This window comes from Drosophila suzukii, chromosome 2L (assembly GCF_043229965.1).
Source record: "Drosophila suzukii chromosome 2L, CBGP_Dsuzu_IsoJpt1.0, whole genome shotgun sequence".
In the NCBI taxonomy this organism is placed as follows: Eukaryota; Metazoa; Arthropoda; class Insecta; order Diptera; family Drosophilidae; genus Drosophila; species Drosophila suzukii.
Genome location: NC_092080.1, coordinates 297,513 through 311,565, shown reverse-complemented (window position 1 = coordinate 311,565; position 14,053 = coordinate 297,513). Strand labels below are relative to the sequence as shown.

The 14,053-nt window shown below is 43.3% G+C and overlaps 2 protein-coding genes and 1 long non-coding RNA gene across 12 annotated transcripts in view; 1 reads left to right on the top strand and 2 right to left on the bottom strand.

The window, feature by feature from the left end:
* Window positions 1–14,053, top strand: part of kis (chromodomain helicase DNA binding protein kismet) — a 43,705-nt gene that overhangs the window by 18,567 nt on the left and 11,085 nt on the right. For 2 of the 10 annotated variants that reach the window (XM_017077536.4, XM_017077528.4), the window contains exons 5-12: window positions 1,675–1,762; window positions 1,965–2,118; window positions 3,100–3,376; window positions 3,508–3,597; window positions 4,771–4,980; window positions 5,924–6,072; window positions 6,655–6,830; window positions 7,560–7,952. In XM_017077536.4, the coding sequence (XP_016933025.2) occupies window positions 1,675–1,762; window positions 1,965–2,118; window positions 3,100–3,376; window positions 3,508–3,597; window positions 4,771–4,980; window positions 5,924–6,072; window positions 6,655–6,830; window positions 7,560–7,952 (1,537 nt within the window). Of the gene's footprint in view, window positions 1–1,674; window positions 1,763–1,964; window positions 2,119–3,099; window positions 3,377–3,507; window positions 3,598–4,130; window positions 4,210–4,770; window positions 4,981–5,923; window positions 6,831–7,559; window positions 7,953–13,250; window positions 13,534–14,053 lie in introns of those variants that run through there. The other 8 variants (XM_017077543.4, XM_017077558.4, XM_017077572.4 and 5 more) reach the window with 8 other exon arrangements.
* On the bottom strand, window positions 38–1,584 carry LOC108012285 (cilia- and flagella-associated protein 263). The gene is made up of 2 exons (XM_017077590.4): window positions 845–1,584; window positions 38–786 (listed from the first exon to the last, which is right to left on the bottom strand). Exons 1-2 carry the CDS (start codon window positions 1,428–1,430, stop codon window positions 38–40), a joined length of 1,335 nt encoding a protein of 444 aa, XP_016933079.1. The 5' UTR covers window positions 1,431–1,584.
* LOC136116677 (uncharacterized) lies at window positions 12,106–12,973 on the bottom strand. Its single transcript, XR_010653730.2, has 2 exons — window positions 12,211–12,973; window positions 12,106–12,147 (listed from the first exon to the last, which is right to left on the bottom strand). It is a non-coding gene; the product is annotated as an uncharacterized lncRNA (long non-coding RNA).

Here is a 14,053-nt window from a genome sequence, read left to right as displayed (position 1 = left end):
ATTTTTGGCAAGTAACATTTATAGGCGATCGTACAATTTAATTGTCGTCAAGTCGGTTTCGCCGACGAATGGCGTTGTTGAGCTTCATGTTAAGGATGTATATCTTGCGCTGCAGCATCTTCTCCTCCTTTTCAAGGACGTGGGCCTCCTCCTTTCGCTCAATGTACTCGCTGACACTCGGGGCCTCATAATCCTGGAGCTGGGCCCTCAACTCATCCAGGGTCACGTAGTCCTTGGTGTTATGCATTTGAACGGCGGCCACCTCCTTTTCCAGTTTCTGAATGGCTCGCGTGACCTCTTCTGTTCTGTTTAAAACGGTTCGCATTTCAGTCTCCAGGTTCATCATGGCCTGTTTTTCTTCAGTCATGGCCAAGGACGTTTTACCAGTGACTCCTTTGAGACCCGCCATGTGGATGTTCTTTTCTTCCAACTGATTAACCAACTCGGTTCTCTTGATAATCAGCTTCTCAAAATCCACCGCCGTTAAGATACCGCTTAGGTCAGATTTGGTTATCAGATCCGCCCGATGCTGCTGGCATGTTTCTTGCAGAGATACTATGGTTAGTTTCATGGTCCCCAGTAAAGCGCGTGCATTCTTAAACCAATTTGTGGTGAACTTGCGCAGCTTTCGTTCAATCTGCCTCTCGGTGGCGGACTCCAAGAAGGCCACATCGTTCTCATCTCGCAGAAAGTGAAGCATAAAGTTGTTCTCAGTCTCTATGGTTTCCTCACTTCGAAAGCGGAGTTCCTCTATCTTGGCCCTCAGCTGTTTCACTTCGGTCATGGCTGCAAAGCAGATTGTGAATCAGATTTTACCACAAAGCTCAGGAGACATCCCACCCACCATTTCGTTCAATATCTGTTACCCGCTTTTCCACCTCAGCAGCTCTTTTCTCAGCCATTTCGGCTTTGGCCTTGAAGTTCAGCTTGTAGTCTATTCCACGTCGCTTTTCTGGGGCTCCGATGCCACTTATGGAGACCAGCTGATTCACTGACATGGGTATGGAGCGCTTAGAGCTCGAGTGTCGGCTACTCACGCCATGACTTCCCTGCGCAGATCCCCGCTTCGTTTGCAATTTTCTAAGAATCGAGGTGCGACGCTGCCTTAATCCCAACAACAACTTTGGGTCGTTTTTCTCGAGAAACTCGACCATGATGTGGTTCTCCAACCTAAGAGTAGCCACATCATTGTGCACTTGCTCGATGGTTCGCAGCATATCCAAGGCATCTAAACTGGCCAATCGCAGTTGACGCTCCTCTTCCGTGAAGTTGCGAAAGTCCTCCAGATAGTACTTGTAGATGATGGCCACGACGTCCAAGTCCTGCGGCGCAACATATTCGAATACATGCAGTTTGCTTGCATGTGATTTTACCGAACGCCTGCTCTGCGTTTCGGTCTTCATGCTATGTTCCGACATGATGCTCGTCATGATTGCAGCAATTTGAGGGAATATGTTTCCAATACAACAATAAACTTCTTTTGTTGGTTTTTTGCTGTGTTGAATTTGTAAGGATTGAAATTGTTTCCTTTGTGTGAGAAAATGTTTGACCAGTTCTGGTAGTGATAAATGGAGAATGAATGATGACTAGACTGGTCAGGAATTATTAATAAATTGGCTTATTTAATAGCTTTATTCTTACTTTCCACTAACTTTTCGAACTTTTCTTTTACAGTTGGGGCCGCTGGTCGGAACTTTTGGAGTTGGGACAATTTAAACGCGGTTGGCGCGATATAGACGTCGAGGATTGTGCTCGCATCATCGTAAGTAAAACAACCAGGCTTAGATATAAAAGTAATAAACAATTCCATTAATGATGACCAATCATGCTAATATTGAGGAAACTTTAGGTTTTCGCTGAGTAAAAACTAACTTCTCAACCTGCTGAAACAAAGCATAATGTAGATGATATACAATATTAAGTTTAACTCGCATTAATAAAGATGTTTTCTATATTCCTCGCAGCTTCTTTACTGCCTGCAGGTCTACAAGGGTGATGAGAAGATCAAAACGTTCATCTGGGACCTGATTACGCCGACGGAGGATGGGGAGGTGCAGAAGATCAGCAGGGATCATAGTGGCCTACACAACTTGGTGCCACGAGGTAGGAACGCCAAAGGTATGGTAAAAGATACATTCACGCACACTCCAACTGCTGCACGGACGTAGAGAGTTATCAAAAAAAGAAAAAAGCAGAAAATTTTTATAAAAGAAGCGAGCTGCCATGAAAATAGACAACACCAACCTAGTTTTTGTACAAAATTCTTACACGGTATCTGTATGGGACTCTGTACCTCCTACCTATAATTTTAATTGTGGTCTTCAACTTTTCCGTATCCGTAAATGCCACACCATCCAAGAATCAACTTTAATTTATGTAGTTTGTTTGTTTGGGTCTATGTAATGGCCTCCGATATTTTCCAGTGTTACCACTGATCTTTGCTTCCTTCTAAATAACTTACATCAAACTCGAATCAAATCTCTCAATTACGACTTCAAACAGGACCAGGACAGAGACTTATTTAGACCCTAGAACTTGACACGACGAAGAAAAGTGTGTGTATGTTTTGTTGCCATGCAATTGTATGCCTTTTACTATATCAACTTTTTATTATTATATAATAACATATAACCCATTAAATACATAAAAGTTTATACCTACATTAACAGATCCTACTGTAAATTAACTGCTTTAACTATTTTCGGTGAAACTTTTATTACTAATTCACCTGCATTTGCTATAATTAAATTGTGATATAAAATTTGAGTGATTTTTAATAATAATAAAAATGTGTTTCCTGTTTTATAATTACAAGATGCCAAAATTTTCAAGTTTATAAATAATAATCAGAGATAATTTATATCCTTTTTCTAACGAAGATAGCATTTGGTTTATGTTCTGTGTATATTATTATACGTAAGCTAAGAAAAAAATTACATTTGGAAAGATCATATACTCAGTAGAGCTGCCAAATCATTTGCATTTTACATTTTCAATACTAAGGATGAGTTGTCCTTAGAATTGAGTATTAATCAAATCTGAGGGATGCTCTGACTTGGATGCACTTACTTATATTGTGAAATCGCTTCTTGCTTTCAGGACGCAATGGTGGCAAGTCGAACAAGGAATCCACGGGAATGTCTACTCCTGCTCCGGGCACTGCATCCGGTAGCAATAGCGGGAACACGACTCCGGCTCACAAATCCAGCGCCCTGGATGGATCCGATAAGGATGGGGGCGGAATCAGTGCCAGTGCCGTGGCCGCGGCGGTCACTAGTATTCATGACCCGAATCACTGGAGCAAAAAGGAGAAGTACGACGCGGATGCATACTTGGAGGGCGCCTACAAAAAGCATTTGGGCAGACACGCCAATAAGTGAGTCGTGTGGAATCGAACTCGTTATAAGCTATTCCCGAATTGGAGACCGACTTTTACTAATACAAAATTTCTTCGCTCTCTCTTTCTTTGTTTTCTACATTTTGTTTACTTTATTTAAATATTCACAGGGTTCTACTGCGTGTGAGGATGCTCTATTATATACAACATGAGGTTATTGGCGAGTTTGTTCAGCAGATCAAGGACAATACGCCCATCAGGTAGGCGCGGCACTCTGAGTCGCCTGCTAAAGACTTAGCATTCATTAATCATTTTGTTTGTTTGTTGTTGTTGTTGATTGATTGATTGACTGACTGATTGCCGAAGAGTGTTGATTACTTTTTTATTTACTTTTACATTTTATTATAGATATTTTAATACTTTAATTACTAATGCCAATTTGTTATCTGATACTTCAAAAATTGTAAACTATTTTTTTATAAGAACTTTGGGTCTATCAAAGTTCAGGTGGAATGCAACCGTCTTTTATCCGCTCTCTATCTTTATATCCTAACTCTCTTTGTACGTTCGATCGCTTGTCCATTATGTAAACACTTGTACACCTTCACATTACTCTGCTCATTTCTAACCACAACTTTCATATTCTACATTTTGCCAACTAATCCTCGGCATATCAACTCTACTTCTATCGCTGTGTTTTGTGTTATCGATTCGTTTAACCAACCTTAAAAATACTTAATTGACTTCATTGCCAATATCTATACGTATATTATATAACCACCAAAAACTGCAGCAGTACGAAAGCCAAGCAGCAGCTGGCACTAAATCTGAATCTGAATCTGAATCTGGAAAGGTAATATCCCCATGTATTCCCCAACCACCGATATATCGATCGCCATCGCTCGTCGCCCTCGCTTGCTCGCACGCTATTTCTCGCATTTAAGAAAAAAGCAGGCGAATAGGGAAATCCACGCTACTCTCAATATCTTTATATCCTTCACACGTGCAGTCGTCCTCATAATACAAAAAAAATCAACCGAAATTACACATGCAGTTCTATAATTTAATTTATATTTTTTAAACGACTTCCAAATTCAAAAACATGAAAACGTGAGACGATGAAGAAGGTCATCAAACTTTTTGAATTTTGCTTTGTATGAATTTCTGCATTTTGTAGTGGTAAATCTGTAGTGCAAATTGGCAATTAACAATGTTACGATTTTCATTTGATTACCTTTTATGATTTCTCATTTTTATTTGGTGTTTTTACGTTCCTTTTATTTTACCTCATACCGAAAATTGTTGAACCAACAAAATTGAATTTATACTAAACCAACGCATTTCTTTTTTCGCGCATCTCTCAAATACCCCAATCCACCAAACACATTTGAATGTTATCGAATGTACTCATCGACCGATACGATCATATGTAGCGAGCTCCCCATTCGCCCGCCGCCAACGCCAGATCAAGTGCCATCCTCATGGTGGAATCCCATTTGTTGTGATAAGAGTCTGTTGGTCGGAACCTACAAGCATGGCTGTGAAATGTATCGTCAAATGCGCGCCGATCCCAATCTGTGCTTTGTCACCCATGTGGGCGCCGGTGCGGCCGGTGACGATTTGGCTGTCACGAATTTGCCGATGTAAGTCCTAGAAACGAATAAAACCAAATCTAAATTAATCCGATGTGTTTTGAGGAATCTCTATTTATTTTTTTAAGGTCTTAAAGGTACAAAACTGATCATTGATTATAACTTAAAACTCCATTTCGTTTTAGCCTTATTTAAGTGTAAAAAATTTTAGACATTTTTTTACAATAGTTTCATTTAAAAAGTACAACAAATATTTTGTTGCTAAACGGAAAACTTTTTGCCCATCACATTTAGTCACCTAATAAATTGATCATTTATTTAGAGTTTCTACCTTGAAACGCATCGGATAGAAAAAAACACAAATCAAAGTAGTTAGCATCCATACATGAATGCCATTAAGTAATTCACATACGTCACGCACAAGTACTAAAATGAGGAGAATATCAAAGCTCAGACACTCCGAATCAGATGTGGTTGGTGACAATCTCGAAACTGAAGGAAACGAACAGGAAGTGCTTAAACTCATTTCCATACTCATCCCCCACGCACACACGCATTCATCCAAAAATCATAGCATTGATATATGCTTTAAATAATTTAATGTTTAAGCTTTTTCCTGACATTTAATATATGGAAGATTAGAAATTGGAGTGTAAAGTGAATAAGTGTATTAGCTGAGTTTTTATCAGTTTAAAAAATATTGACTAGAGAGGTATATTTTTGCAGAACCTTTTTTTGTAAGAAATCATCATACGACTTTCAAATTCTCGCCGAATAATTTATTGATAAGATAAGCTTACATGTCTCCCATTAACACGCACATTGAAAGCATTGATCCATTGACATTGCGCTGAATGTGTGTGTGCGTGTGTTGTGAATTTTCTCTCTCAGTGTATTAAGAACGTTTTAACTGCGTTGGGCATGACCTCCACCCAATATACGATCAGCGCTTTGGAGCTGTTACTAACTTTAAACTATTTTTCTGGCACTACAGAAACGAAGACGACGCAAATTCGAAGCACGATGATGGCGACGAGGTGGACGACGACGGCACCACCACGACCAAAGACTCTGACTCCACCAAACTCACAGGGGGCGACAACAAGGACTCGCTTCTCGACCCGGAGCGCCCCAGTTCGTCGGGTAAGACCAGCAGCGAAAGCGGCAGCGGCGGCAACGACAAAACGGAACGCGAAAAAGATGCCTCAACCGTTTCCGAATCCTCATCCAAATCCGAAGCTTTGCCGGGCAAAGGCAGCGATGTCGATGTGGCGGTCGCCCAGCAGGACGCATTATCACCAACTCCAGAATCGGCAGATACATCAGATACAAAAATAAATAAAAAGAGCGCGCCAGTCTCAGCCTCGGTTTCTTGCGATCCGGCCGACTCCAGTTCGCCGGAGGCTGCAGGAGAAGGCCAGGAGACTGGGGAAAAGGCTGGCGATGCCCTCGAATCGGACATCGAATCGGAGAAAAAAGAAAACGAAAAGGAAATCAAGGAGTCAACTGCTGATGCTCCTGCTGGGGAAACCAAAGACGATGACGCTGCCATTGCCCGTGCCGAAGGCGATAAAACGGAATCATGCACTAACAATGCTACCACAAACATCTCCACCACCACCACTACTACTACTACCATTACCAATACCACCACCAATAATCCATCATCCAAAGCGGCTAACTCTAACAACACCACCGACAATGCTAACTCCAACTCACATTTAGGCTTGGACGAGGAGGAGAGCGTGGCCGGCAGCTACCCGCCAACCGTGGCAGCCGTCGAGGATGCCACAACCATGTGGCCGTCGATGCAGGACCTTAACACTCGCCTCCGACGCGTGATCACCGCTTACCAGAGGAATTACAAGAAGGAGGAACTGAAGTTGCAGCAGAAGGCCAAGGTGAGTACTGATTCTTTATCACTAACCAACCCCGTGTATCCCATCATCTGCTCCTCTCTAAGTCCACCTTCACATCACAGCCATTCATTTATTACTGAAAAGTACCAATATATATCCATTCAAAGAAAGAAAGCTTTGAATTGAGCTTGATTAAGAAAATATATGATGCAACCTAGAAAAAAATTAAATACCAAAAAAAAAAAATTTGCATATCATTAATGTTTTTTTATCAGGACTAAAACCCCAGATGATTCAAAATCTGTCTGTTGCCTAACCCATTTGATATTTGATTTGTTTTCATTTTCCTGTTCTGTGTTCTTTGATTATGTTGTAGTGTCCAGTGTTAAAAATACGTAGTTTTGTTGCTTAGCTGTTGGCCGTAGTTAGTTGCGAACCGTGCACCGTAGTTAGCGTACAGAACGAACTGTGGACAACGACTCGGACAGAAAACGGATCAGAAATGCAACCGAATTCGATCACTTTCGTGAGCATAAAAAATTGAAAAGTAAAGAACACCATAAAGTCGAGCAGCCAACAGCTGATTAACAAAACTATGTAAAACGCTGACAGAGGATTGCACATAATTTCTTTGCCATCAAGATCATCTCAATAAACTCATCTCCAGCCATTCCCTCGAATCCGTGGCATTTTATCTGAACTTGTTGCTGAAATTGCGATGTTACCAACTCCTCCAACTCTTTCTCTGTGATTGTCACATTTGTCCCACAGCTCCAGGCATTGGTTTCATCGACGCCCCCGCTCTCGGTTCCCACCACACCTACCCTTCAGTCCATGCAAATGCAGCTACAGAGCGGCTCCGGCGGCAGTGGCTCCGGAGTGGGATCCTCTGGTCAGCACGATGCCAGTGGCCGAAGTCTCCAGGCGTTGATGCAATCGCAGGGGGCCAGCACATCCGCAGCAGCGGCGGCGGCCGCAGCAGGTGCCGGAGGATCCGGTGGTGGATCCGGGCCGGTGGGCACAGGCGGAGCGGGAGTCATGACAGCCATGCCCACCGCCGCCGACATCAGCCTAATGCTCAGCATCCTCAACACCACAGATGTCAGCCAGCTGGCCAACTTGGACATCAATAAACTGGCCATGTACCTGGTCAGCATGAACAATGTACGCTAGTGATGAGTACCTCCTCTCTTTTATATTATTACCATTTACACTACCAGTCGAACAATCAACCCCTTGCCTGCCCTTTTAATCAACCCCCACTCAAACCCCTGTGGCTCGAAATCAATCCTCAACTACCACTCAATGACCAAGCCAAATAATACAGGCTGTAGGAAAGCCACCCTTTGAGGCGCTAATAGACCGTGAACAGTCTAATAAACTCCCCCGATGGGAAACTTAAACCCAAAAACACTGACATAAAAAACAACGCCACTACACAAAATACTGCTAACCACACTTGCATTTCTTACTAACCTGCATGAATTGTCAAACTATCGAAATAGGAAAAGAATAATTAGCTTTTTGCCTAATTCATTACTATTAATTCTGCATTGAATCCTTAGATAGTAACTAACGAACTCATTAATAGTACGTAACTTACAGGTTGTGATTTTATAGATTTTCACGGTTGCTGATAAAAAAAAAACAAACATTTACTAATACCGAATAGCTTTGAACATTTTCCCAGAAATTTCGATACTCCCCACATTTGTTTCCATAATCGGCAAATCTACTTTGCCAGGGGGTCGTGTGAAGAGCCAAAAAATAGCTCAGAAAATCAGACTAAATAAAAAGCGAAGTCAACACCCACCCGATGGGGGGCATGGTGTTTCGGAGGTGAAAAGTCTGTTAACTCGCTATGTATCCTCCCTTTTCTGTGTGTGTGCGTGGTCTTACCGAATGAACAAACAAAAGCGAGCGACGAGAAAACGAAACCGAGGCAGCGATAGAGCAGAGAAACGACAGCAAATACACTTATGCTTAATTTATGCAAAATAAAAGAAATACATACACTCGAATTTGAACCCGAAATGCGGTGCACACGATGCTGAGATGGTCCTCTCATCGGATCTCCTCTGCTCTTTCCTCATCTCATTTCATCTCATCTCGCGAATGGGAATGCGAATGAGCGGCCAAAACGGAGGAAATGTCAAACCACTTTGCACACCCGGCGGCAGAAACAAAAACAGCAACACCACCTCCAAACTCCACCTCAATTCCTCTGTCTAGTACGAAACCGTTGCTTTCGCTGCCTCTGCTTCGCCTTTTTGCTGCCCCTTGAGGTGGCTGCAGCAACAACAGCAGACGATACGCGGCAGAACAGTGGAACCCGCAACGTGTTGGCCAAAAGGCTTGGGTCAAATTATGAGCCAAAGCGAAGAGCCAGAGTCAATTGTACAACCTGACGCTTCGATTTGCGGCAATCCCACTGTAGTGGCAGACGTTAGAGATGCGCTGAATACGAGCTAACTCAGAGATAGGAAGGATTTAAGTGTTTCAGGTTATGTACATATACCCTAGGGCGACAAATTTACCCCTTTATTTAAAGTGCTAGTCACAATTTTCTCTATGTAAGACATTATTTCGTTTGACCAGGTTTTAATCATAGTATAGGATTAAAGCATATATCCAAAGGCCGTTTGACTGATTCCACGTTGGGCGCCAATTTATTAAATATTTATTTTTTAAATGAAGCTTATGTATAGTCTCTATGCTGTGGAATACCCCACTTTAATAAGCTAAATTATTAAATTGCCTCCTACCATGGGAACACGTTAGCAGCCTAAAAGCAATCATCCCTTGTTGGGCGCCACTTAAAAAAAAGATTTTTGTTTACACTCAAGTTAAACTCTATACTTTGGAGTACCGCATTTAAATAAGCTACACCCAAATGATTAAATTGCATATTGACAGTGAAGTGGTAAGGGACGCTAGTAGCCTTAAACCAAGATCCCTCGTTGGGCGCCACTTTTTTAAAATATCTTTACGAATGGGTTATCTTTAAAAAAAAACTGTTAGATAATCTTAATGTTGTAGGTTATTGTACAAAAAACAGCCAGATTCGGAAAACATCTTTTGTGTTCAAGCGGTCATCGCTGAATGGGCGACGCCGCCATTATCAAAAGGCAGAGAGGCAGCAGCAAAGGCAGCGCGCCATCAATCAAACCCACAACAACAACAGGAGCAAGAAAGAGGAGGGGGCCGGGGGAAGGAGACGGCGGCGGCAGCAAGAAGACCAAAGCCAAGTGGTTGTTGCTGCCGTTACCGATGTTGTTGTATTGACGAAGTGAAGTTCTTCTTGGTGACGATGATTGTTGCGGCTGCCGCGACGCAAGCAGAGACGTTAGCAGTGGCGTTGGTGGACGACTTGGTTTTATTGCTCTTGTACTTGTTGTTGCTGTTGCTGTTTGGGCATTCGATATCATCGGGTGGTTTTGGTTTTGCTGCCTAGCTACGTTGGCTGTACTTGCGCTGCTGTTCGTATGTATTAGTTTTCCATGCGAGAGTGCCTGTGCCTCACTCTCCGTCTCCGTCGCTGTCGCTGTCCTGCTCCCTCGCTGTCTGCGATGTGTGTTTGTAATTTTACATTTTCTGGATTTATCCAATGTTTAATTTTTTCCTTTTCGTGTGCGCCCACCCAAATGTCTGAGGGGGGTGGCTGCTGCTACTGCTGCTGCGGATTCTTCTTCTTTGCCTCTGCTCTCACGAACTGAATTATTGAGCGCAATATGTGACTTGGAAGCGAAAAAAGGAGATGGGGATAATGGTGACCTGTTCCTGTTTCGCTTTCCTGTCCTCTTCTTTCGCATAGCGCGAGTTTTCGATAAAGCCGCCTAATTGTGCTCATTTGAGCTCCCATTCCACTGAGCCCCCCTCCCCACTACTTGCCTTTTTTGCACGTTATGCTGCTGCGCTGCAGCTTAAAAGCATTTTTCGCTTTGTTTTGTTGATTCCTTTTTGCATTTGCAACGTGTATTTGGAACACCGAGCATAGAGAAGTTGCTGGCTTTCATGTTGTGCGTGTGAGTGCACCGGTGTGGGTTTGCCATTCTTTTTTGTTTCCATCTTCGGTCCCACCTTCGACTTGCTTGGATGCTCTTGCTTTTGTTGCTGACCGCTGTCGTTGCTCTTTTTTAGACTGGCCATTGCTGTTGCTGCTGCCATTCGATTTATTATTTTATTAGTATTTGTCTGCCGCTTATACTGTGCACAGTGGGGCAAGTCGGGATGGGATGATTTAAATATTGCAGTTTGATAGTTTATACTGATTTTATGAAGGTGCTTAAAATTTGGATAAATTAAGGAGTTTAACTAATTAGATGTAATTTGAAGTCAATTTAAGCTGCTTCGTATTATAGCATAAAGAATATGCACCTTTCAGTTTATATCACTGTGCGCGTGCGCCTCACGTGTTGCTGCCGCATCTCATTGCTGCTCTTTCTCGCTCTCTCACTCTTCACTGAGAGGATTTTGGAGATGCAGCTGCTGCGTCTGCGCATTTTTCACTTCACACCTGTCGGTCATAAAACATTTGGAAAAGTCGCTGTCTAACCAATATGCCGAATGGTCAGTCCATCAATTTACGGTGGGCTACGTGTCCGCGTTCGAGTTTTAATCTCATTGAGAGCCTACTCTGCCTACCTGCCATTTCCTCGTCTGCTCTTTCTTTCTTCTGCCTGATTTAGTTTAGTCAAATTTAGGATAGAGAGTGCTCTCCACTCTCCACTCGCCGATCTTGAACGCTAGCTGGTGCGCTGGTGTGAGTGAGTGCATTGCCGAAGATGTGTCGCCATCGCGTATCGATTGTGCGATTATATCCGCCCTGCTCACTCATGCATGAACGTATGTACATATTTCGGTGTGTGCGATATCCACTCACGGGTTCGCTCACTCATGCGGTATCTGCATCTGTATCTTGCGGATTGATTAATAATCTCGTTTCGTTTTTGCTCTGGCTACGTGCTTATCGCACTTTGGCCCTGCTTCCATCTTTCGCTCTGACTTTCTGACGGCCTCCCTCTCTTTCCCCGTCGTTCTTTCTGTGTGAGTGTGTTTGTGTCGTATGTGGATAGCCCAAAGGTCGAATTAATTAAACAATTGCAAAATGTCAATAATCAAAGTCAGATTGTTACTGGACGATATATGGTTGAGCTTCTACAAATGAAAATTTCATGCCCACTACTATTACAACTGGTGGATTCTAAAGCTGGGTACCATGCACATTTTATCTGGGCTAAGGTATATAGATTAGTTAAAACTAATTAAGTTGTTTGAAGCATGAGGCCAAGATATGTTAAAAAGCCTCGATGAGAGATCGTGTGGATATGAATTTATTAGTGCAACCATGTGGTTTTCACTTAAAGAGTATCGAACGTTATTCCTAAAAGATTATTTCTTAACTTTTGTTCCCCCATTGTACCTGCTCTTGGACTTAATCCATTTTCATGGCTTTACTTCTCCTTCTCGTTCTGCTGTCGTTGCTCCTGCTGCTATTATTTTATTTATCCCTTTTTCCGCAGGGTCCTGCGTCCGTCATTACCCCCTTCCATCTCCTCCGGTTGACTGCCGCGCACTCTTTCGCTCTTTTATGCCGTTCTCTATGTGTCGTCAACAGTTTTTGTGGTACATTTGTTTCATTGCCTTGGCTTTTTTGCCTCCGATTCCGCCGTGTGTTGTGCCCCAGCTCCTCCTCCTTGTGCTCGTCCTCTTCCCGCTCCTTGGTCCTGGGTACGGGTATGGGCTTGGGTTTGGGTGCGAGTGTGAGTGTGTGGCAGGCTGCTGCTCTGCTTCTTTGCCTACATTACACAGTTGACACAATGTGCCTGCTGCGGCGGCCGCTTCTTCAACTCGTCCATCGAGTGCACACTCGCTCACGGCCACATTCACATCTAGGAGGTTGCTTCTGCTCTCTCCTGAGTCGGACGCTCTCGCGAAGCCGAAGTCGACGCTCTCTGCTGCTCTCCCCCGTTGGTGCAAGTGACGCTCATTCACCTCAGAGTCGGCATTCGGTCTCAGTTTTTAGCCCATCTCATTCATATTCACATTCACCCAAAACGGCGTTTGGCTTAATCTCACGATTGTTTGGTTTCCCACTCTCCCGCGCTCCCTGGCTCCCTCTCTTCTGAGTCTCTCTTGCTGGCTGATTCGCATTCGATTTTAGCCGCTGTCGCCGTTGTTTGCCTGCCCGCGCGTTTGTGTGTGTGTGTGTTTGGGTGAGGAGTGTGTCTTGTATTTTAGTCCGCAATGCGCTCCGCTCATTATTTGTTTGAGCGCCGCGGTGTAAAGTTGTAAAAAGTCCAAGTGCTCGTGGAAACTCGCAGCGAGACGGGAAACGTGAAAAACGAAACGCGATAAATCGCGAGAGCGGGAGTGCGCCAGAGGGAGAGGGAGTGATAATCAAACGGAATGGAATAATGTAATTGCCGAGGCAACGACAACGAAAGCAACAACAGCAACAACTACGTGCAAATAGTTGTCATTGGGGCGCAATGAATGATAATTAGTGCTTAATTGAAATCAATAATCATGACGAAACCGTAAGGCTGCGATTTCGATATATATTCTTGATTACCAGTGCGACTGTGATATTAGTGTGTTTCCGAAAATGGAGGTTATTAAACCCATGGACTTCAGCAGCTTCTCGGCGTTCTGCGAGCATCTCAACAAATCTTCACAAATTGCAGCAACAACTGCATCGACGATACCAACAACATTGAACAATGGAAATGGCATTTATTTGGAGGTAAATGCAAAAAATACAACAACAAATGCGATGCGATGCGATGGCAATTTCTATATGGACACACATCTCTTAATTAAAATGAGAATGCAAAAGTACAGAGAGAATATGCAAAGAATGTGTGCAGGCAGCAAATCAAGAAAAAGTAAACGAGACTTGAGAGAGCGAGAGGGACGGGGCGAGATGGAGGGGACCAGTGGGGCCCGTTGGCTCCCTCTCGCTCTCAATTCGCTGTGCAGCGAGCGAAAATACAAAACAATAAATTTATGCCTATAGATTTCACGTGAACGAAGAACGAAAAACGTCGTCGACGTCGTTGCCACTTTACACGGCGAGGGGGTGAGGGGCAGTAGGAGGGTATCTCATGTGTAACTGCCAAGCCGAAGACAACAGAAGAAGAGTAGGAAGAAGTCCACGAAGACACCTGAGGTCAAAATTATAGCAGGGTCAAAAAGGGGTTTTGTAATATTGGTAGGACTAGGCTTAGGTTATTGGCGAAGCTCACATTACCTATAAGCAGATA

Coding starts and splice junctions, on each gene's coding strand:
- LOC108012285 (XM_017077590.4), bottom strand. CDS start 1,430: ATGACGAGCATCATGTCGGAACATAGCATGAAGACCGAAACGCAGAGC. Junction 787..844: donor AACAGATATTGAACGAAATG/GTGGGTGGGATG, acceptor TCTGCTTTGCAG/CCATGACCGAAGTGAAACAG.